Raw genomic sequence first — 25,023 nt, 5'->3', positions numbered from 1 at the left:
GTTGAACCCCTTTCTTTCCTTCCCGCTTAGCTCATCAGCTCCCTCCTCCATGAAGCCCTCTCTGATACTTCCCTCCCCACCCCTACCCCACTCTCTAAAATACTTGTGCTTCTTTTCATGTATTTATCATAGATCCAGCGACATCAGAGTAATTTAGACATTTATCTCTCAGTTCCTTGAGGGCAAATACTGGGTCTTATTTCACCTTTGTAGGTATATCCTTCAGTGCTAAGCATATAAATGAATGCATTGCATATGCACTTTATTTCATATGCTTTAAATTTTTATTTTTAATTTTTTTTTGTGAATCTGATCTTTTTAATCAGCCCATGTCCATCCAGATCTTTAGTCTCTGCCATGGTCTGTTGTATGAGCTGGTGTTCAAAGGAGTGAGGCAGTCATTAGGAGACCACTTATTTTTTAAAATCAAGGGGCAAACAGTCTTGGGTACTCACAGCTAGGGCTGCAGAGGTGGCTATTTTCAAAGTCCAGACAAAGGGCTCATAGGACTATTGGGCTGTTCCTGAATGTATGTTGTATGTGGAGATATTTGAACTCCATTTGTTTCCCAGGGAGCCTTGAATCAGTTATCTCTGAGTTGAAAGGGACCTCATCTTGTCTAACTTCATGTCTCTTCAACAATACAAATGATGCTTCCTGGGCTCTGATGCAAACCATTATCCCTATCCCATATACAGATAGCATGGGGTACTAGACTTGGAGTCAGGAAGACCTGAGTTTGAATCTTGCTTCAGATATTTACTAGCTGTTTGACCCTGGGCAAGTGTTCATTTTATCTCTCTCAGCCTCAGTTCCCTATCTGCAAAATGGGTTGTTGTGAGGATTAAATGAAATAACATATATAAAGTGGTTTGTGGACCTCCAAGTGCTGTAGAAAGGCTAGTTAGCGGCACAGATACTTAAATGATACATTGTACACTTGGATACCTCCGCAGATCAATTATTTCTTTGATGTGGATATGTTCTCCAGTGGTGCTGACTGCAGTGGGTCCTCACTCTGTCTGGTTCGCCCTTGTCCAGGAGGTCCACCTAAAGTGCTCAGGCTTCCTCTGGGTCTCCTGACATTGAACGGACAACTGTGCAGCATGCAGGCTGCCCTCGGGATGACTTTAGAGACAGTGATGGTCTATGGTTCCCAGCTGTCCAGCATTACCAGAAGAAAGGGTTTTTGTTACAGGATAATCTGGGGGTCATTCAAAGCACACCACCATTTCCCCAAGGCAATCCTACTGGATCTCCTCCTCCTCACTTCTGGGCCATCTGCAGTGTCTAAGATAAGGGGTAGGGTCATCCAGCTAATGGGTCAGCCACCCGGCTGTACATTCATCTGGACAACAGGCACTTTCCTGCCATTCTTTCTTTCCTGTGTGACGACTCAAGACCAATTTTTTTTAGTGATTCCAAAAGCCTGGCTCCAAGTCTCATCCTTCCATTCAGGAGATTCTTTAACACACTTACTCATAGCACACCAGTGTTCTGGGGCTTGCTGAAATTGGCACGATGTCATTCCCACACAGGCACATCAGGAGGACCTCACTATCTGTAGGGCATCCCTCTTCCTTCTGGACTAAATGCTGGACATTCTCCATAACAGTAGCAAATACCTTTGGCGAGCACACGTCTCCCTGTCCTTGCTTCATGTTAAGGACCAGAGGGTTGTTGAACAAAATTATTTCTGCTCTTACATCTTTCAAACACAATATGTCTATGGAAGATACCATGTTGGAGGAGGACACGGTACACAAGTGATTAATAAATTGAATAATAATAATAATTGAATAATAATAAATTGAATTAATAAAATTAATTGAAACTGAAAGATACACAGACAGAAAACCAATTATCAGCAAAGATAGATACACACAAATACTCATGGGTAGACATGAATAGACACACGCACAGACACTCATTCATATATAAAGGCGCAGATAGACCCATACTCATACTTACACACTGGTGTATACATATCTACACACTCCTACTTCAGACATTCACGAATGGAAAAATCCTGACATCTCCTTATCAATAGGCTTCAATTTTGACTCTAAGAGGGCAAAGAGAAGCAAAGATCATAATAACTGACCTACTGGGTCAGAACTCTGGTTCATGCCTTCGAGGACATTATTCTGACTTGGAAGTCTCTGATTTTCACACCACCAGAGCACTGAGGTCTTCTCTTACTACTCCTTCTGTGTCCTTTTCAAGCCCCTTTTCTTTCTCTCTTAATTTTGGGGATTTCCCTATCTTTCCTCCCCTCTCCTCTCTCTCCATTCCCAAGGTGACCCTATCCACTCCCACAATTTCAACTCTTATCTTTATTTATTGATCAATAAACATTTATTAAGCACCTTCTATATTCCAAGCACTGTGCTAAGCACCAGAGATACAAACAGAAGCAAAGGATAGCCCCCTGCTCTCAAGGAACTTATAATCTAATGGGGGAAGACAACATGCAAACAAATATATCTAAAGCAAGCTCTAGACAGGACAAACAGGAATAATGAACAGAGGCCACTAATCCCAAATCTATAGGCCCAGCCTTGACCTTTCTCCTGAGCTCCAGTCCATAATCTTCGCTTCCTAATCACAATCCAAACATCTTACCATCACGTAAAATTTAACATCTTTAGTCCAAATCTCCCTCTTTCTACCCAGTCTGTAACTTTCCCTCATTGCTCCTGAGTTAGCCTTCCGGACCCATTTGGAACTAATTTAATCCCACTTAACCACGACCACCCTAAAGATACTTGAGGACCACAACATGTCTCTACTAAGACTTCCCTCTTCCAAGTTACGGCCTTAGTTCCTACGAGTCCTTTCCTAGCAGAGAATGTCATTTTGTCCCCCCTCCCCATTTTGGTGGCTCCTCTGGTCAAAGCCCTTGACTAAAATGGGATCCTTCCACCTCCTTTACTCTGAATAAGAATAATAATAGCCATGATAAATGACCCTTCTATTTCAACCGAAGGCTTATCATATTTTTCTCATAGCAACTTCCTAAGCTAGGCGAGTAGCGTATGTATTTATTCTTATTTCAAAGGTGAAGAGACCGAGGGTTATAGGGTCACAGACTGAGAGGGGGAGGAGACCTCACACATCATCCAGCCCCAGGCCCTCGTTTGACAGGTGAGGAAGCTGGGGCCCAGAAAGATGAAGTGACTTGTTCATTGTCTCGCAGGATGTAAGCGGCAGAGCAAGACTCAGGCCGAGCCTCCTGACCTTCTTCACTTACAGCGCTGCTCGCTTCCCAGCCATGTCCCAGAGAACGTAAGAGAGGCTGACATCGGCTCCGGGGCCTCAGAGCCAAGACAGGGGTTAGAGGTCATCTAGCTGAACCCCCTCATTTTATAGAGGAAGAAAATGAAGCCAAGAGAAGGAAAAGAACCTACTACTACTACAACAATAATAATAAATAATAGCAAAGTTATATAGCACTTTAAGGTTTGCAAAGCTCTACAAATATTATCTCATCCAATCCTCACAACAATCCTGGGAAGTAGATGCTATTAGTATCCCCGTTTTACAGCTCAGGAAACTGAGACAAACAGGGTTAAGTGACTTGCCCAGGATCACACAGCTAGTCAGTGTCTGAGCCTAGATTTGAAGTCAGCCCTCCCTGCCTCCAGGCCCAGGGCTCCATCCACTGTACCCCCAGCAGCCTGAAGCAGAAGCAGGATTTGAACCTGGGTCTTCTGACTCCATCCTGTGCTCGTGTTTCACTGTTCTCTCCATGCTCTCAAAATCCCATGGATTCACTAAACTGCTCTCGTCAAAAGAGAACATGAGCATTTCCAGAAACGAGGCCTGGAGTCAGGAAGATCTGAGCTCAAATCTAACCTCAGATACTGCCTACCTGTGTGACCCTGGGCAAGTCAGTTAATTCTGTTTGCCTCCATTTCCTCAACTGTAAAATGGGGATACAAAGACCACCTCCTTCCCAGGGTTGTGGTGAGGATTAAATGAGATAATACTTGTAAAGTGGTAGGCAAAGTGCCAGGCACAGAGTAAGTCCTATATAAAAGCTCTAAAATGGGCAAAGGGCCCTCTCCCCCCAGGATCTCTTTCCTAGGGGCTCTCTAGCTGATGACCAGACAAGTATACAGCTAACAGTACGGGTCTCCATGACTACACAAATCCCCTGGCCTTGGCCCCTAGGCTTCAGCACTGTCCGCTGCACAGATGGACAGATGAAGCTGCAGTGTTTGGGGGCACAGTGCAGTCGCACATGCTGAGCACAGAGGAATCCAGATCATACATCCGAGAGCAGCGGTTACCACCTGCCTTTCCCACCTTGACCCCCATCCCTGCATTGTAAACATATTCTCTCTCCGTCTCTGTCTCTGTCTCCTCTGTGTTTTTCTTTCTCTCCTCTATCTCTTTGCCTCTGTCTCTGTGTCTGTCTGTCTGTCTGTCTCCCCCTTCCCCCTACCCAAGATGCAGGCCCTCCTTATCCCTTACCTCAGAAGTTATGCCCGTCTCCAGAAGAGCAGCCACCACATATGCAGTCAGAGAGATCTTCCCATGGATCCCCCCCTAGGAAACAACACATGATATAAATGAGCCCAGGTTGGAGGCGCAGCCATTGCCTGGCCCTCTGTGTGTGTCTGCAGCTCCACGTGCCTGAATGAGCATGTCGATAGCACTTTAAGGTACGAGTTTTTCATTACATGCATTTTAGAGATATAATCTCTTTTGATCTTCACAACAACCCTCTGACATAAGTGCTATTACTCCCATCTTACAGATTTTGGAAACTGAGGCAGAGAGAGGTTAAGTGACTTGCCTAGAGTCACACAACTAAAAGGGACTGAGGAAGGACTCATCTAGTTCACTATCAAATGCAGCTAGTGGGAGCTGCCTCTATATGTCTAAACAAAAACATTCAAAGTGTATTGAGTACTGCTCATGTTTAGAGTACAGGTTACATCAGCCCCCTCCCTATAGTGAATGTGTTTGTTGGTCTGTTTTTACCTAAATATGTCTGTATGTGCTTTTATGTATCTGTGTGATTGTGGGTCTTAACATGCTTGTATTTGTCTGTTTGTGTATATGTGTGTATGACAGTGAGTGCGTGTGTGTGTGTGTGTGTGTGTGTGTGTGTGTGTGTGTGTGTGTGTCTTTCAGTTCTAGTTCAACATTGGACCCTTGGCCCATCTGTCAAACTGGACTGAAAGGGATGGGTACTTTGACTGCTGGGAAGGTGCTGGAACCATACCCCTCTCCCACCCTTTGCTGCTATGATTAGGTTGGATGGTCCCCAAGAACCTTTCCCAATTCCTTTCTAAGACTTTACTTAGCCCTAGGTCAAGCACCCTACTGTCATCTGACGAGTAGGGAGATTCTCAACCAGGCATGTGTTAGAGCCAGCTCTAACTGGCCCAAGCTAATGCTTGGATTTTCAGTTAGAGCACATGTGTCTCAGAAATGGGCAATTTCTACAAATTAGGGATTGCTTTACTGTCTGGTTGCTTGTCTAAACTTAAGAAAGCTTAATGCAGATTAAACCAAAAAGTGGGAATGCACACAGTGCTCCCGCCAGCCTGGTTGTTAAACACTGATGAGCATGCCTCTGTGTGGCCTAGCGGGAGGCCAGGAGAAGGCTGCACCAGGGAAAGAAGCCAGCACCAGCCTGCAGGCCTGGTGATTCAAGGATGACGATGATGATGACAACACAGTGCTTTGAGGTTTGCAAAGTGTCGTACATTCATTATCTCACTTGAGGCTCACAGCACCACAAACTTTGGCACCACAGTTTCAGGGGATGTCTAAGGAAGGGCTTGGATTTACCGCTAACATTCCCAAGAACAGAGTGAAAGAATCTCAGATTGTCAGAGTTGGAAGGGACTAGGCCCTGGGCAAGTGGCTTAACAACTACAACCTTCAGCTATCATCACAGCATGAGGATAAAAACCCTTGCCTACCTACATCAGAGGGTCATCATGGGGATCAAAGGAACTATTTTAAATGCTTAATAGATGCCTGTTGATTTGACTTGTTGAGGTGAGAGTGCTCTTCTGCTTACCTGGATGTCTTTGTTCAATATTCTCCCCATAGCAGGAAAGGAGCCGTCCTCCTTCTGATGCTGAATGATCCAGTCCTTGGCAGACACCAGCTCCTTAGGATCAATGAAAATAAACCCCCGTGACTGGGCAAAGGACTTCAGGACAAAAGCTGTTAGCCTAAAGCACACCAAATGTAGATGATTCAATACAGGTGCCCACAGAGAATCAAAGAATCAACGAGCACTTATTAAATGCCTACTATATGCCAGACACTGTGCTATGCTCTGGGGCTACAAAACAAAACAAAACTCCTGCCCTCAAAGAGCTTACAGTCCATTCTTCAGAAGGGGTCATGACTATTTATGCATGTATAGCCTGGCCTTCTCTGGGCATGGGGGAGTCCTTGAGGGGCCTTGAGAGTGTGCCCCGTTTTATTTAACACAGAGCCCTCAACAGAAACAGGGAAATTTGGAAGAGGGCTTGAGAAGAAAGAAAATTAAGTTGAATTTTGGACAGGTTGAGCTTGAGATGACTATGAAGGATTCAGTTTGAAATATCCAATAAGTAGCGGGTGTTACTAGAACTGGATCTATAGGGCCAGGAGTTATTTATGTGGAGATGATAATTAAACCAATGGGAGGTAATGAGGTAACCAAAAGAAAAGAGGAGTGAGACAAAAGAGAAGGCCTAGCAGAGAGAATACTCACTATAATATGAGTTTTCAAAAGACAACAAGGCTAGATGGATCTGCCAGGAATGCTGAAGGAATTCCTAAGATGGATGAGGTGGGGATGGGTGAACTACACAATGTCTCAAGATCTTGTCTAACTCATAGAATCATAGAATGTCAGAACTGCATGGGATCTTAGAACATAAACATAGAATGTCAGAGCTGAAAGGGATCATAGAAAATGGAACAGCGTATCAGGGCCAAAAAGACCCCTAGAGATTCAGCCCCTTCATTTTCCAGATGAGAAAACAGGGCCAAAGACAGAAAATGACTTGGCCATGGTCACCCATAAATTGCAGCAGAGCCTGGCCTCCCAGCTCCTCCTTTAGCACTCTCTCCATTATACCTAGATGCCTCTCAAGGGATGGTTTGCTCTTTTCATTTACAAGGAAAATCTTCCCTTTACAGATATTACAGACCTTTAAAAAAATGAACTTTTACAATTCATTTTTTATAGTTCATTCATGTGACAATCACACACACACACACACACACACACACACACACACACACACACAAACACGGGATAATACAGTCTCATTGTTCCCAAGGTTTCTCAGTTGGTTTTTGGGGAGTTTGGCTCAGGTTCCAGGGCTACAGTCGTTTCCTCTAGAAGATCCCTTGGGGATTCTTGGTATCATTAAACAAAGAATTTATTGGGGGGCCTGAAGATTGTTGTGTTTTCATGTCCCTCGTGGGTTCCATCTCTTTCACTGAGGTAGCTAGACAGCACAGACACCAGAGTCAGGAAGATCTCAACTCAAATCCCACCTCAGACTCTTCCTACCTGTGTGACCCCGGGCAAGTCACTGAACCTCTCTTAGCCTTAGTTTCCTCAACTATAAAGTGCGGGTAATGACAGTACCTACCTCCCAGCATTGTCATAAGGATAAAATGAGATGATATTTATAAAACGCTTTGTAAACCTCTAAGTGCTACATAAATGTTAGTTATTATTCCTACTGCTAGCATTATTACTATTAAAGGTTTGCCTTTCACAATAATACACTTCTATAGCAACTGAAAGTTTACAAAGTGCTCTTCTTACAACAACCCTGTGAGAGAGACGGTATAGGGATAACAATAACATCCTTTTTACTGATCTGGAAACTAAGGCACAGAATGATAGAGTGCCTTGCTCAGGGCTCTTCAGGTAGTTACTATTAAAGCTGGCTGGGATTCAAACCCAGGTTCCCTTGGCTCCTCTGTCCCACAACACCATAAAGCCAGCTTTCTGCACGTGTGCATGTGTGTGCAAATTCTGCCGTGCAAGGCAGAGAAATATCATGTGAAGTAATTTCTCTTCAAATTTAATATGTGGGGAACAAAAATTCAGTCCTTTCAGTTCCAATGACCTTCCCTCTCCCAGCCCACATGGTGTTCTGTGGCTCTCGACTGCATTTATCATGTAATATTGTGTATTCCAGCCAACTGTGTGGGTGTCTTATCCCCAACTGGATTGCTGATGAGGATAGGGGCCGTGTCTTATCTAAATGTGATATTTTCCTCAGGATGGAGCCCTGGACTTAGCACACAGTCATTATTTAATAGATGCTTCTTGTTTAAATGTGTGTTTGCAGTTAGGTGGTTTTTGCCTTTTCTTCAGGGGATGTACTTTTGTAGGGAGTATCTGTTGGGTTTCTGTTGGGATGTGTCAAAACAGATCATACGAAAAAGTTTTTTTAAATAAAAGGGTTAAAACAGAAAAAATTGAGCTAATTTAAAAAATCTTTGTTCATCTAAAAAAAAACCTTCAAAAAACTAATTAAATGTGTTCAACAAAGAAAGAAACATCCTTACATTTCTTTCTGATCTTTAGTTTTCTCTATGTCAAGATACTGAAGCCACAAACCAAAGAAACGGAGCCTCTTTGCAACAAGGGAGAGCTCTGGCCTGTTTTTGGCCTTTGACTTATATCAGGTTCGTCCATCCCCTGAGGAGAGGAGGGTGGGAGGCACCCTGCCTGGCAAGGCATTTCTTAAGTGTTGAGTAATTGTGTATCACAAGATTTCATATCTAGGGATTGAGCAGTGCCAGATCTTCAATCAAAAGCAAAGTTCATTATATCAAAAAGGGATGTAGCCGTGTCATAAAAGTAAGTTCCCTCCAAAATGGATTCTGACTCAGAGAAAACAGCACAGCTAAAACTAAGCAACAGTGGGAGAAAAACAGGACCCAAGGCCTCAGCTGTTAAGGGGCTCCACCAAGTGTGGAGGTGTCAAATCCCACCCTGAGCAGAACAGATGGGCCTCCCATTAATGGAGCATTTGGCCTTGAGGAGTATGTGCAGACTGGAGCCAAATGTTCATTTGGCTTTGGTTGGTCAAGTGATCACTCACTCTGTTGTGGCAAGGAGGATTATAAGTGATTTATCCTGCCATGTCCATCTTCTCCTGCACATTTTGAATCTGGTCATGATTCCTAGAGGAACTTATATTCTATGAGCCTCAGTTGCCTCATCTGTGAAATGGGGATAACTCTGGCTACCTCGCTCACAGGGTTGAGATAATACGGGTAATTACCAGCAATTACCATTACTTTGAATTAGGGGCTTCGTGCTTGATTGGGGATTGCATTGGGTGATCTCTGGGATTTCTTCCACCTCAGAGATTCTATGATTTTACAAGGATGCCCAAGGGAGTGGGGACCATGAAGCCGGGTCCAAATTACAGTGCATGAGTGACATCTTGATTTGCCAAAATTTGGGCAAGAAGAAAAGAGTCCAATATTTCAAAGAAGCCTAACAATAATAATAAGCTATATTAAGAGCCTTGTTTGTCAATTAAACTACTAGATGTGGGAATCTCCTCCAACAGACTGCCCCTCCTGCCATCCCCACTCTCTCCCTTATGTTCGGTCTCTCCCTGGCTCCTTTCCTACTTTCTACAGACATACCCAGGTGTCCCCTAGCCTCAAAACCCCCTCACTTGATCTTTCCATCCCCTATCATTGTCCTATGTATGTCTCTTCTGCCCTTTGTGGCCAAACTCCTAGAAAAGGCCATTTACAATAGGTGGGTGCCTCCACTTCCTCTCTCCTTCCTCACCTCTTAAGCCCTTATGACCCAGCTTCCAGACTCATCACTCCACTGCGACAGCTCTCTCCAAGTCACCAAGGATCTTGAAGTTGCAAATCCAAAGGCCTTTTCTCAGTCTTCATCCTCCCTGACTTCTCTACAGCCTTTGGCACTGTTGATCATTCTCTTCTCTCTAGGTTTTCAGGACACCAGGCTCTCTTGGCTCTCCTCCTACCTCTCTGACTTCTCCTTCTCAGTCTCCTTTCCTTGATCCTCTTCCAGATCACACTCTCTAACCGTAGGTGCCCCTCAGGGCTCAGTTTGGGCTCTCTTCTCTTCTCCCTCTCCACTCTGTCACTTGGTGACCTCACCAGCCCCCATGGATTTAATTACCATCTCCATGCTGATGATTCTCAAACCTCTGGTTCATCTCTAATCTCGCTTCTCCAATTGGCTTTCCGACAGCTTGACTTGGATGTCCACCAGTCATCTTCCATTTCATAACTCATTATCTTTTCCTCTAAACTCCCCTTCTTTTAACTTCCCTATTACAGTCAAGGGCAACACCATCCTCCCCATTCCACAGGCTTACAACCTAGAAGTCATCCTTAGCCCCTCATTATATCTCACCCCCACATCCAACTTGTTGCAAAGGCCCAGTGAACTTACTTTCGCAACATCTCTCAAATACACTCCCGTCTCTCCTCTGATATTGCCTGCAACCTGGTGCAGGCCGTCATCAAGTTACTGCCTGGACTACTGCAGTAGCCCCCTGGTAGGTCTGACAATGACTGAACAGGAAGGGATTATTGATAGTCATAGTATTGGGCTTGGAGTTAGAAGATCTGGGTTCGGATCCCAGGTTAAACATCTACTAGCTGTTAGTCAATAAATATTTATTAAATGTGCCAGGCACTGTGCTGAGAAAGAAGCTCACAGGCTAATAGGGGAGACAGCATGCTAATAATCATATGCAGACCAGCCACATATAGCACAAGATGGAGATGATCCAAAGAAGGAAGGCACTAGAATTAAGGGAAATCTTCCTGAAAGGCTTCTGTAGAAGGTGAGCTTTTAGCTATGTGACCATCTCTGAGCCTCAGTTTTGTCACTGAAGAATGGGGCCAATGATACCTGTAGGATCCACCTCAAGGGCTGCTATGAGGAAAGCAGAAATATATATCAGTTCCCTTCCTACGATTAGTTCTATGGCCCTTCACGGTTATAAGGCATGTTCTTCGCCACAAGCCTACGAGGCAGGTAAAGTGTTCTCATTATTGTTCCTAGCTACACAGGAGGAAATGGATGAGATGACTCTGAGCGTCTTGTTAAGGTCCCACAATTACCATTAAACCTCAGAGCTAGGATCTGCCCAAGGCAAGTATGCCTTCCACGGCACTCTAGGGACATGGAGATTGCACACTAGAAAGATGCCCACTCACAGTGTGAGTTCCCATGGTTCACCCCACCAAAAATCCTGGACTTTTCATTCTCTCCTCTCACACCCCCACACTCCAGCCCTGGGGAAAGTCACCAGCTGCATCAACTTGCAGTAAGCTTATGCCCAAAGTGGACACTCAAGTCACCATAAAAGTCCCCTTCAGTTTTGCATCTCCCCCTTCACTATCACTGCCCACAATTACCTCCCATGATACCAGTTTCCTGACCTCATAAGGTTCAATGGCCTGCTAATCTGTCAATGGCCACAGGAGTTGGTGTCAACCCCTTTGGATAGTTAACCCTTCAGGACCCTTTTCAAGCCTCAGCATTTAGCCACCAGCACCACTCCCAATAACATGTCATAAGCACAGGAAAAGGATCAGGGGCACAGCACTTCTGAAAGGCTGTGGACCCCTAGTATCTTTCTCCCCATCTCAATATCAAGATGTGCTTTGTTGTGTTGTATGTAAGGAGGATGTTGTTATCCTTTTTAGAGCTTAGTTTCTCAGGATCCATGGCCATGGCAGTCTCTAGTTTCCAGGCGTTAGATAATAACTCCCAGAAGAGCCTCAAGGATCCTCAATAGTAATTCCTAGAAACATAGTGATAGGAAGTCCTATGCTGAGGCTGCGCCGTGAAATATGGGGTGACATAATGTGATATTTACTTTGCTTGTGCTGAATGACGATACTGCTAAAGTTAACCCTCTGAGGCTATTGCTGGCAATATGCCTTCTTTGTCTGTTGCCCTATAAAGCAAGTGGGCACTGTCCAGTGAGTGGGGAACCTATTTGGGATTTGGGTAATGCATAGAGGAATGCATCTACCTGCCTCAACTGGCCCTCACTGAGGCTTGGAAGGATTTAAGAGAGTACACAAACTGGAATTCTGTGCCTGTCTTGATTGACCCCATCAAGACATAGGGGTAGTTGCCTCCCCTTCTTGCCTGCCCCTGAGAGAAGGGTGATTAGGGAATGCTATAGGAGTTGGTGCTCCCATTATCAACAGCCCTTTTGAGAAGACTAGACTAGAATAAAGCAAGATTATTAACCCCTCCAAAGCTGTCTTCTGTCCTTCCTGCCTGACCAGATCAAGAGCGAACCTGTTAAAAGGCTGGAGTCCAAAAACTCCAGTGCTGCCTGTGTGTTATTTGTGAAACATGTGTCAAGCCCAAAGCTTTCTGCTGCAGTTTTAATTATATCCCCTATCAATGGAAATGGAAAACAGCTTTTGCAGATGTGGCAACTCAAGTGACCTGGAGTAGAGGAAAATGGGCCGGGTCAGCTGTCTTCAAGTATCTGAAAGCTGTTATGTACAAGAGGCATATACTTGTTCTGCCTGGCCCTAGACAGTAGATCTTGGAGCCATGGGAGAAAATTACAAAGGCAGATTCCAGGTTGACATTAAGAAAAATTTGTTAACACTTTGAGCCTTCCAAAAGTAAAATGAGTCATGTCACAAAGCAGTGAGTTACCAGTTACCAGGGGTCTCCAAGCAGAGGTCAAATAACCAATGGTCATAAAGGGGCCTCCCTTATGTGGTATGGGTCACACCACACGACTTTTCTAAATCTGAGATTCTCTGATTGTGTGTCAGTAAATCTTGGCCTAACAGGTGCTACAGATTAAGTGTAGCCAGTAGGGAGAATAGACTATATTGTACTGGTAAGACCTAGACACCGGCTAATTCTGGCCCTGCATGTTTGTTTCCACAAAGGTGGAAAAGAACTGGTATGTAAACATGGCAACAACCCCAGTTCTAACATGCACCTTTAAATACACAAAGACTTCCTGAGCTCTTTAGAGCACTCACCTAAACATCAGGAATCCTGAGTTTAAGGCCGGGTTGTGCTACTAACTTCCTGTGATATTGGGCTTTTTTTTTTTAAAACTTTCCTGGGCCTCAGCTTCCTCATATTTAAAATGGAAATAACCCAAAGGAGTCACAAAGAGTTGACCATGACTGAAAATGACTAAGCAACCACAACAAATTAAGATGTTACTCCTGACCTCTAACCTAACTTTGCTTTTTTAAATGCAACTTTCCCTGATTGCTCCTGGATCTGTCTTCTGGGACCAAACAGAGCAAGTACAATCCCTCTTCCACAGGACAACACCTGGGATCACACAATCACACATTTAGAACTGGAAGGGACCTTGGATGTCATCAAGTCCACCCTCCTAATTTTACAGATGAAGAAACTGAGGCTAAGAGAAATTAAGTGACTGCCCGGTGTCATTTAACTAGTAACAGAGTTAGGATTAGAACTCTCATTGTCCAGTGTGTTAGCACTCCTCCCAACTTTGTGGCAACTGCAAATCTGATTGGCCTAGAACCCATGCCTTCAACCAAGTCACTGATAAAAATGTTAAACGGCCCAGGGCCAAGTACAGATCCCCCAAGGCACTCCACTAAAGACCTCTACCCAAGCTGACACTGCAGCATTAATGACCACTACAGCCAGTCACCCAAGTTTCCCTAGTTTGGTGTTATCTTGGACTCCTCACTCTTACCCTACTTAGCTAATCCATAGTTGCTGAATCTTGTTATTTCTATCCTTAGAACAGCTCTTACATCCAGCCCCTTCTCTTCACTCACACAGGCACGAATCTTCATCACTGCGGTCTGGATCTCCTCATTGGTTTCCCTGCCTTAAGGCTCTTTTCACTCAACCTATCTCTTTCCACAACTGTAAGACTGTAAGCTCCTTGAGGGCAGGGACTGTTTCACCTTTTTTTTTTTTTTTGGTATCCACAGAACCTGGCACAGTGGGAGGGGAAGAGAATGGGTTATCTCACTCTAAGTGAAAACCTGAAAAGGCTTTAGCCTAAAAGGACCAGGGTCTCCTAATGCATCCTGGGAATCCTGATGACTATCAGGCCATTGGACCCAAATGGCTCTGGAGGAGAAAGTGAGGCTGATGACCTTGCACAGCCCTCCCTCACTCAAATCAAAGTCAACTGCAAGTCATGTCATCATCTCCCTGATGTCATGGACCTCTTTGAGAATGAAGGACAAACATAACAACAACCAGTTAGTTATTCAACCAGTTTGGAAGCTCCCTAATTGTATTACTGTCTAAGTCCGACTCTCCCCAACTTTCTCACAAGAATACAATTAGATACTTTACTAAATGCTTTGCTAAAATGTTTGATAATCCTCTTTAAAAAAAGAAATAAGGTTAGTTATTAGACCTATTTTTGATGAATCCACACTGGCTCTCTGTAATCATCACTTCAGTAGCTCCAAAGAAACGTGAGAAATGCAAATTTAGAGCCATCTCCACTCCAAATGTTCATAGACTATTTGTGCCTGACCTGTGGTAGAACCTTCCAAGCTCATACAGATCTGATCAGCCACAGTCAGACACACTGTACCTTGATCCCGACATAGTGATATCATTTAGGTCTTCTTTGAGAATGAAGGACAACAACCAACCAAGCAATAATCACTTCCCAGAATAACAGGATCCCAGAATCTGAGAGTTAGAAGGGACCTGAGTAGCCCTCTTGTACAAGGTGTATCTGAAAGGAGCCCCACTAGGAGATACCTGACAAGGGGTCATGCAGCTTCTGCTCAAAGCCCTCTAAGGACGATGAGCAGCCATTGCTCTAGACAGCCGGTTCAGCTTCTGGATGGCTCTAATTGTTAGGAAATGTTTCCTGACATCAAGATGAAATTGCTGTCTTTGTAACCCACGCTGATTGCTCTTGGTTATGTCTGTGGCCCAGCGGAGTAAGTCTAATCGCTCTTTCACATGACAGTTTTTCAAACACTGGAATGCAGCTCTCACAGCCTGAGTCCTCAGGGGATGTTCAGTTCACCAGACTAAACATCCTCAGTGCCCTCCATTGATCTTCACACAGACTTGAGGGGCTTCATCATTCTGATTGCCTTCATCTGGACACTCTCTGGCTTATCAATATCTTAAGTTGCGACACCCAAAATACTCCAAAGCAAAATACTCCAGAAAGAGGCCTAATGAGATCAGATGCTCACTTTACCAGATCTTCATTATCATTGACTTGATAATCTGTACTAGAATATTGCTAGGAATTGAAGTCAAATTCACTGTATCTTATCCCTTTTTTGAACATCAGGACTCTTGCCCTCACTGGCTCCTGAAGTATTTCCATCATGGTCCACAGTCCTTCAACTATCACTGACAGTGATATGGAAACCATATCCATCAGCTTTTTGAGTTGTTGAGGATATGGTTCATCTGGACCTGGTGACTTGAAATCAGTAAGGACAACTATGCAGTACCACCCTAGCTCCTGATTTGTCAGGGAAATCCACCCCTCTTGGCCATGTTTATTGGATCACTTCTGATGCAAAGGTCCTTTTGCTCAACAAGAAAACAGAAGTAAACAAGAGCCGACCAGCTCTGACTTCTCTCTGCTGGCCACTATTATGACACCATTCCCCTCTTATTTGAGCCTCCTCTTTTCCCAATATAGTTTTTTTAAAAAAAATAAAGCCCTCTGGCTATCCTTGCTAGCCTCAAGTCTTTCTGAGTGTAATGGAGGGCATTCAACACCTTCACTTCCAATCAACAGACATAAGTTGTTTTTAAATGAGCCAACGAGATTGACCAAACCCTGTGATCCCTTTATCAGGTGAAAACTCTTTAATTGGGTCAAAAGGATAGCAATAATTGGCTAACCCAGCAGACTCAGTAGAGGCACCAGCCCTTGGAGCCAAACAGCTCCATCTAAAGAGAACTAAAAGAACTTCCCATAACTTCGACTTAGGACTTTTCTTGTCCACACATGCCCTCCACACGCGTGCCTTGCTTCTTTAAGTCCGAGCCCCGTCTCCTCAAGGACCTTATGTCTTCAGGGGAAGGGGAGGAGTGTTTTTGTATTAATTGTTTTTTTGGTGTACTTGCTGAGTATAATACCAGAATTTCTATTTATAGAAATAAAAGGTAATTGAGGCTACCGGCTGATAATCAAGGAAAGGAAGGGGATAAGCATTTATATAGTACTTACTATGTGCCCACACTGTGCTAAGCACTTTGTACAAATATTACGTCTTTTAATCCCCGCAAGAACACTTTTTGACAGATACTATTATTATCTCTATTTTATAGTTGAGGAAACTGAGGCAAAGAGAGGTTAAATGACTTGACCAGGGCCATCCACCTAGCTCTCAAGTGTCTGGGTGGAAAGCACACCAGTGGGGGCTCCAGGGCAACGTTCCAAAGAAATCCCAGTCCCCTAGGTTTAGCGTTGGAAACCCAAGAGGAACAACCAATAGACTCGTAGAGAATCAGTCAATGTGAGGCAGGAGATAAGGAAGTCATTACTGCCAATAATTTCACAAAACTACGCCATGCTCTTCTTCTTTGTTACCTGCCATGTTTTCATCTTCTGTACTCAGATTTTAAAAAAATCTAAATTAGTTGGTGAGTTCCCCGTGCATCCACACTAGTCTCTTCAGACAATTCTCCTTCTTACTCCTCATTAAAATTGTTTTCCTTTGTGTCTGCCAAATTTCATGCTTGAGAGTTTCCCAGCCTTCCCAGGCTGACTTCCTCTACAGTTTTAGTCCGTGAGATCCCACCTCTTCTTCCTCTGAACTCTGTGAAGTCTGCTCTCCCCAAATCTGGGGTGGATATCCATGAACCCAAGCCTGGCTTGCAGACCCTAGGAGGGAGTAATCACTTCCTCAAAGTTTTCATCATTTCTATTCCAAGCAACCGGTTTCTCCCTGTTAGTAAGAATCAGATCCAGAATACGATTTCCCTTTTTTTTTTTTTTTTTTGGTTCCTTTACCTTTTAAAAGAGGACATGATCATTAAGGCTTGTTAAGCTAATCATTTTGGGTTTGGCAGAGAGAGCTCTAACAGAAGCTTGGATAATTCAAGGCCTCCACTACTAATATTGCATGATGTGGTGCTAGACTGGCAGTCTGTCTCCTGAACTTCTGGGTTCAAATCCCAACCCAACCATTAACCAGCTGTGTGACCAAATACTTGACTGAGAAGTACTGAACTTCTCCAGGCTTCAGTTTCCTCAGCTGTAAGATGGGGATAATACTTCTAGAGTTAAGATGAACCACTCTGCAGACTTTAACGGGATGTATGGATGTAAGATACACTACCCCATACTGGCTCCCACTTCTGTGATGACAATGACAGTGACTTACCACATGCTCCCTGAAGCATCCCTCTCCCCAAAAGCACTGTATGAGCCATCTTGGCGCTTGTAAGTCAGCTGGCGCTGATACCCTGAGAAACACAAAGATAAGATTCTGTTGTACACAAGTGCCAACTCAGTCATCCCTGGGAATGTAGAACTTACGAATCTCTTTTGTGTCAGCAATTCACCTGTTCTTTTACTATGACTGCCAACACACCACTAACAAAATATTGAGGTGAGATAGTTCTCTATAGAATACTGGAATTTTAAAATTAGAAGGAGCTTGAGAGATCACGTAGTCTAATTCTGTGCCTCTGTGAATTCCTTCTACTAAACACACTGCTTAAATATACCCAGTGATGGTGAAATCACTACCTCCTGGAGCAGTCCATTCTACTTACTGTCTTTCAGTTAATAATTTTTATAGGGTCATAGGTCTAGAACTAGAAGGGGCCTCAGAAGCCATGTAGTCCAACCCCTTCATTTTACAATTGAGGAAACTGAGGGTCAGGAAAGTTAAATGACTTAAGGTCACACAGGCAAATAAGCATTGGTGATGGGATTTGAATCCAGGTTCCTTACAGCCAGCATTCTTCCCACTCTGCCACACTGTCTCCTTTTGGAGCTAAAATCAACCTTCCTGCCATTTCTATCCATCACTCCTGCCTTGACTGCTTGCCTCTTGGGACCACACAACACAAATCTAACACTTCTTTCCCATGACAGCTCTCCAAATGCTCTAAAATACCAGTTTTATTCTCACTCAGTCTTTTCTTCTTCAGCCCAAATAGCCCTAGCTAGTCAAACTCGTCCTCTGGTCTCACCATCCTGGTCACCCTCTTCTGAAGTTTTCACTAGCCTGTTGCTATCCCTCCTACAGTGAGATGCCCAGAACCGGACACAAAACCCCAGATGGGGCTCTGGCCAAGAGAGAGGACAGTAAAAAACACCACCTCCAAACCTAATGACACCCTCTTGCCATCCCCAAAATGGAGGGTTCGGATATTCTTCAGTCTGGAAACACAGCTGATGGATGAGGCTGCCCAGAACAATCCTACTCACCCTCAATTTCCATTTGAAAAGCCCTGGCTAAACTTAGGCCAAGATTAAACAGAAATGCTTCTTTTTTTAGTCCAATAGTTGTATATTGCTAACTACAAACATTTTGACTCCCCCTAGCTCCATTAAAATTTAAACTATCTGTATAGCAAACCTGAATGTGCAACACAAACAAGCTACATCATTCCAATAATATTCATGGGCAAAACTGGCAAGATGACAAATCGATAAGATGAACAGATCAGCACACTTTTCTATGACTCATTTCACCATTAGTGATAGAAAACCTTAATTCTTAACACCGTAGTTCTCAAAAAGGCAGCAGAAATGACAGGGAGGCAGACACATGGAACTGTGGTGCTTCGATGTTGGGCTGGAGATTAAGCAGGCAGAGCTGTCAGGCACTTTTACTCTACTTGGGTTCGTGGGAGTTAAAATCTGATCTCAGACATTAGCTGGGTGCCCCTGGGCAAATCACTTAGCCCTGTTTCCCTCAGTTTCCTCATCTGTAAAATAAGCTGGAGAAGGAAATGGCAAACCACTCTCTAACATCTCTGCCAAGAAAACCTGAAATGGCGTCACAAAGGATTGGATATAACTGAAAAGACTGAGCAACAGCTCAGCCCCTTTCCCTCAGAGGAAAAATTTTCTTTCAAACCCAACTGTCCCTCCTTCAGGCAGCCAGCTCACTTCTTTCTCAAGAGAGAGAAATAAAAATTTCTGGCATTTATTACCTACTGTGTGGCAGGCACTGTGCTAAGCAGTTTACAATGATTATCTCATTCGATCCTCACAACAACCCTGAGAGGTGGGTGCTGCTATTATCCCCAGTTTACAAATGAACTTTTGATTGGCTGATGGGCTGCAATTGGGTGTGTGTATTCAAAAGGCAGCAATAACTGGCCAAAGCTAGCCCCTTCCTCCACTCCACCCCGCACCCCCCCCCCCCCCCCCCCCCCCCCCCCCCCCCCCCCCCCCCCCCGCTCCCTGGCCATGCTCAAGTAAGGAGGCAAGGACTGCTGTAAGCCTCTGGGTGGGGAGAGAGAGCAGCACCGGCAGCCTATTGTCCCCATGTGGCTTGGAAGCCAGGTCTTGTTGTTTGGGGCCTTGTAGTGTCTTTTCTTTCCTGCCTCAGGTGAGGGAGTCTTGGAGATGGAACAGACTAGGCTGTGACCTTGTGAGCTTCTGAAGGAAGAAGAGTGAGCCACCCAGAGGTCCGGTGACTGCAGTTCATGCCACAGTTTATGAGCAGTTGAGCCCAGTGAGGTACAAAAAGGCCTAAATGACCTGCCTGACCCAGCAGAGGCCAGGAGGGAGTGACTCATCCATTGGCTATGCCATGTTTGGAAGTGAACTTGGTGGGGGCAAATGCTTTAAGTCTGAGCCCACTATCCCCAGGGACCAAAGTGGTCTAAGGGAGAATTGTGCCCCTGAGTACTGAGTGAAGTATTTTTACTTCTGTTCTTGCTGTATTTTGTTAGTAAACTTCCCTTTGTAAGAGCTAATTGACTAAATGATACTGAAGCATTGATACTGGGGAGGACACACCAGAAAGGGGAATGAAGCCAATGGCATCTGGAAAGATACCACAGTGCCTCAGGGATACCCCTAGAGTCCTGAAAGGGAGATAAAATCAGCCTTATTCTAGGGAATGTGAGCTGGGATAAGTATACCCAGAGTCTATAATGTACTAATTCTTGTCTTTATCTCCAAGTCCCCAGCCAGAAATCTTGCTCTGATAAAGCAGTATAAACTATCTCCTAATCACACACACACACACACACACACACACACACACACACACACATATGAGAGCATTTAGCTCTTTATCACATTTACCTGCTTAAGAAAATAAAGCAAACCATTTAACACAAAAGGGTAAGCAAACTTCTTAAGAAACAAGGTTAAACCAACCCACATATCCCAAACTCTGGGAAGCATCCAGTTCAGAAGCACATATATTTTCCCTCTTCTGAGTAAAGGGGAGAGAAGAAATGATGCTCATGAGCTTGAGTCTCCAGCCCAAAAAGATTTTAGAGAATATAGGATCAGTCGCCAACATGGCTCATGTCTTCTCTTGGGACAAGTCCCTGTGGCCACCAGCAACCTCCTGTCTGCTCCTCCTGCTGACAACTCATCCCTGGTCTCTGTCTCCCTGACTCTCACTGCTTTTTACTCCCAACAAATCCAAAAGTTGGAAGGAGAAGCTTGGGAATCAAGGCCAGCCCCTTCAACAGTCCTAAGATAAGGGCAAAACCGCCTGTGGACAGGATTGAGGATGAAGACAATAGGAATTTCTGCCCAAATATGCAGGCAGCCATCTGTAGTATCCTGATCTCCTGGGCAACACTTGCAGGAAATGTGGCCAAGCCAGGCCTCTACAAGGTTTGGAAGAGAGACGGAACCAGACCAAGTACACACCAGGGAAATCCAAGCTGAAAGTGACACATCCTTGAAAATATTGGGGTACCATCACTTTATAATGTATCTCAACAAAAATAAATCAATAAAGGGGGGGGGAGAATCATGTCTGATACTAACATGAAAAAAAGGGCAGTCGATACTGTCAATACCTCTGAACCATATCCCTGTTCTCTCATCTTTGTTGTTCACCTTTTGTTTACAAAGAGGACCAGTAACATCACGGGTGACGTCTTGACTTGATTGTGAACTGGATCTGAGTGAGGCAGAATTGCACAGTCATCACCTTAACTTTTCCTGAGTCATGGAAATCCAGTGGAAGGATAAAAGTCAAGATGACTGGTGATGGCCCAGGACGCAGAGGGTGAGGTTGATCAGGAGAGTCCCCAATTAATTTGATTGGATTATGGGGTATGGGTGTTTGGAGGAATAGGAGAGGCATTTCTCCAAGTAGTGTGGACATGTCTACAGACACCCTATCGAGAGGACACAGAGAAGTCCTGATTGGTTTTCAGTGGCTGGAATTGCTTCCAAGAGAGTTAAATGACTGGAACTCAGGAGGACAGACTTTTATCAGAAAAACCACCACTCTCCACTGGTGCTACAAAAGAAAGTCCATGGACCAGCTTGGCTTCATTTGGGTTTCCTCTTTGCTTTGCCTCTTTTCTGTTGAGAAGATAGCGAAATGGCAGTAATGGAAAGCCTATACACCCCTGCCTCCATCAGGCATCTGACAAGAGCTGACTTAGGGTTGCTCATTTGGCTCGTGAGACTCTAAGGGTAGACCTTCCCTATTTTAGAGATGGCACCAGCTGGGGCAACGATAAATTTCCTGCAGAATGACCAACTTTGATAGACTTAGCTCTTCTCTAAGACAATTCCAAAAGACTCATAATGGAAAATGCTATCCACATCCAGAGAAAGAACTATGGAACCTGAATGTAGATCAAAACAGTCTTTTTTTTTTTCTTTCTCATGGTTTTTCCTGTTCTGATTCTTCTTTCACAACATGACTAATGTGAAAGTATATTTATTAATATGATTGTACATGTATAGCCTTTATCAGATTGCATGCCAACGTGGGGAGGGGAGAGAGAAGGGAAGGGGGAAAAATTTGGAACTCAAAATCTTTAAAAGTTAATGTTGAAAACCAAAAATACATTAAAAAAAGAAACAAAAAAATTTTCTGCAGGAACAGAGAGAGCTTTTGTATGTTCTCTCACAGATTTCTGAACACCCATCAGAGACTAGAGCTCCTGGAAGTGAACTTTCCCAGGGTTAGAGATAGCACCAGCTGAGAGATGTCCTGCAGAAGCCCATGGCAGAAGCAGACACAGGAGTACTCATTCAGTCTGGAAAGGGAAATCATGGGACCCCAATCTCCTGTGTGGAGCAGAGAAGATTTTTATTTCCTGGGCAGTGTGATCCTTGAGTCCAGGCTTCTGGGCAGAGGAGGAACACTTCCTGAGCCTTGGCAGCTGGCCTCTGGGTGATTCCAGGTTCTGGCATTCCCAAGTTCAAGAGTCTGGGGATTCAAGGGAGAGATTCCTCCCTTCTAGAGGGATAAAGGGATTTTTTTTGATGCAGTGTGCTTCTTGGAGAAAGATCCCTCATTCACTCATTTTGACCCTCCCAAAACTAAAGGATAGGAGACACCTTGGACTAGGAGGGGTAGTAAGAGACTTGGATGTTGCCAAAGCACATCTCTCCTTTCCCAATCCTCACCATTACAGGGATTCTGACTGTGTAAGTCTGATGGGAACGGGTGTTGGCTGTTCAACAATATCCAAATATGACTGCCTTCCAAGAGGAATTTATGGGCTATGTAAGTGCTTTCTGTGTTTTCTGGATGTGCTTGTAAGCTCCTGGGAGCCCGTAGAGTGTCAGATGTATTTTCTGTACCTATCTGTGGGCTCCTTCAATCAACGAATTAATCAGTCAGCAAGCATTTATTAAGCACCTACTATGTGCCAGGAATTGTGCTAGGTGCTAGGCAACTAAGACAAAGAATGAAGTAATCCCCACTCTCAGGGAGCTTACACTTTAACAGGAGACAAGTGCATATATGTATATAAATGGAAGAATTTACACAAATAAATATGGTCACCAAATACAAAGAGGTCAGGGAGGGAGGATACTGGCAGTTGAGAGAACCAGGAGAGGTTTCACATAGAAGGGAAGGCTTGACCTGCATCTGGAAGAAGAGACATTCTGAGGTGGCAGTGAGAAGGGAGGACAGTTCAGATATGGAGGACGGCCAGGGCAAAGGTGCCCTGTGAGTGCCATGGGGAAGAAGGAAAGGTCATTCTTGGGATGTAGAGCAGTGCAACGTCGTGCAGTGAGGCTAGAGAGATGAGTTGGGCCAGGTTGGAAAGGGCTTTAAAAGCTAAACAGAGGCAACTACATATGTTTCTAGAGGCAACAAGGGGTCGCTAGAGTTTATTGATGCGGTCAGACCTATGCTTAAGAAAAATCCCTTTGGTAGCTGGGTGGATAGACCAAAATGGGAAGACACTTAGGGCAAGGAGATGAATTAGAAGGCTAATCTAGGTAAGAGGTGAGAGGGACTAAATTGAAGTGGTAGCTGAGAAGAGAGAAGGGTTGGGATATACCAGATATTGTGAAGGTAGAAACGGCAAGATTTGGTAACTTAATGGAAATGAAGGGTTAAGTGGAGAGTTAAGGTTATGAATCTGAGAGACTGCAGGAATGGTGGTGCCAACAACAAAAACAGGGCAGTTTGGAAGAGGCCTAGGTTTGGGGGAAAAATACCAAGTTTTCTTTTGTACAACTTGAGATGTCTTTGGAACCACTAGTTTGGAATCTCCAATAGGCAGTTGGTTACTCCTTTGAATTTTTTGCATTTTCTGCGTTTCCCATGGGGTCAAATAAAGACTTTCTCATACCTGATACACAAATTGTCACATTGAGTTCTTGTATGTGGACACAGGGCCCTATTAGGTGTATTTGGGGAAACCTAGATATGAGCTACAGCCAGAATATATTTTGAAGACAACAAGGTAAAAGTGAAAATACCCTTTAATACTGGAAGTAGGAGGAGGAGGTGGCAAAATTCAGGTCCCTTGCTTCTTTCCAAGTCATGGGTCCTCTTCGCTGCTTCTCTAGCCAAGGGGCTTAGTTGGTGACCTTCCTTCTCCAAGATATGAGATGTATCAAGAAATCCTCTTCTCTTTCTTACAAGGTCCACTGGCCAGATTCTCTAACTTCAAAACTACAGAACTTGGGGTCACCCACAAGACAACCCCCATTGCTGAAGCTGCTCAGGAAATCTCTCTTCTCTGGAGATAGGTTAGAGTATAGGATTATGTTGCCAAGAAACTAAAAAATCACCCCTATCTACACAGTAATTTAAAGTTCAGGAGAACTGTGGGTATACTCTCCTCTTGGGCTGAGGGGGCAAGTATATGTCTATGTTTCCATGTTCTCCCTCTGGAAATTTATTAGGCCCCTGGCTGCTGCCATTTCTAGGGCTGAGAAAGCCCATTCTCAGGCTCTTTCTCTTCAGGTCAAATGGGCTGGTTCTTTAAACTCCCAGGCGCTTCAGCTGGGAAGCCATTATCAGATTGTGGGGAGAGATTACGTGGGTGCTCAAGCTTCTCCTCATTCCTAGAATGCAGATCTTCTCTACTGTATGCTATATTTAGCTACACAGATAAAGGCAAACAGGAAATCCAAAGGAGGGTGAATTGGTCAGCATGTTTTTATATCTTGAAAGACTGGAGTGTCTCTTGTGACTGGTGTCCACCCTCCCAAGTCCCAGCCAGCCAATTATTTGTGGGACAGCCCTAGCCACTGCAAATCAATCAGGTGTTCTCTGTGACTTCTCAACAAGATGGCTGTGGGAATGACCATGTGCTCCATGGAGAGGTGCCCCCCAGAGGCCTCCAAAGGCCCACATTCTATAATCAAGTTGAGTGGGGACCTTATCAAGTTGATTAAATGCCCTTGATCTACCCCTCCCCCAACTTATATAATGTCTTTAGAAGAATCAGCTGCATGGATATCAAGGGTATCCTTGATACAAATTTGAAGAGAACAGGTAGCTTTCACAAATGGTTTCCTACAGCATACCACATGTTAACAGACACATAACTGACCAAGCAATCCTACCACGTGTATTAATCCTGGACTGCAAAAAAGCAACTCACTTGGCAGAATAGAACAGAGC

The 25,023-nt window shown here is 44.3% G+C and overlaps 1 protein-coding gene across 1 annotated transcript in view; it reads right to left on the bottom strand.

Moving 5' to 3' along the window:
• The window catches only part of CPAMD8 (C3 and PZP like alpha-2-macroglobulin domain containing 8), a 161,272-nt gene that overhangs the window by 41,966 nt on the left and 94,283 nt on the right, over positions 1–25,023 (bottom strand). Inside the window, exons 27-29 of the mRNA XM_036734810.1 lie at positions 17,362–17,443; positions 6,044–6,200; positions 4,480–4,554 (exon numbers count right to left, since the gene is read on the bottom strand). Coding sequence (XP_036590705.1) covers positions 4,480–4,554; positions 6,044–6,200; positions 17,362–17,443 — 314 coding nt within the window. The remainder of the gene's footprint in view (positions 1–4,479; positions 4,555–6,043; positions 6,201–17,361; positions 17,444–25,023) is intronic.

Source organism: Trichosurus vulpecula, chromosome 1 (assembly GCF_011100635.1).
Source record: "Trichosurus vulpecula isolate mTriVul1 chromosome 1, mTriVul1.pri, whole genome shotgun sequence".
Taxonomy (NCBI): Eukaryota; Metazoa; Chordata; class Mammalia; order Diprotodontia; family Phalangeridae; genus Trichosurus; species Trichosurus vulpecula.
This window is presented reverse-complemented; position numbering and strand designations above follow the sequence as displayed.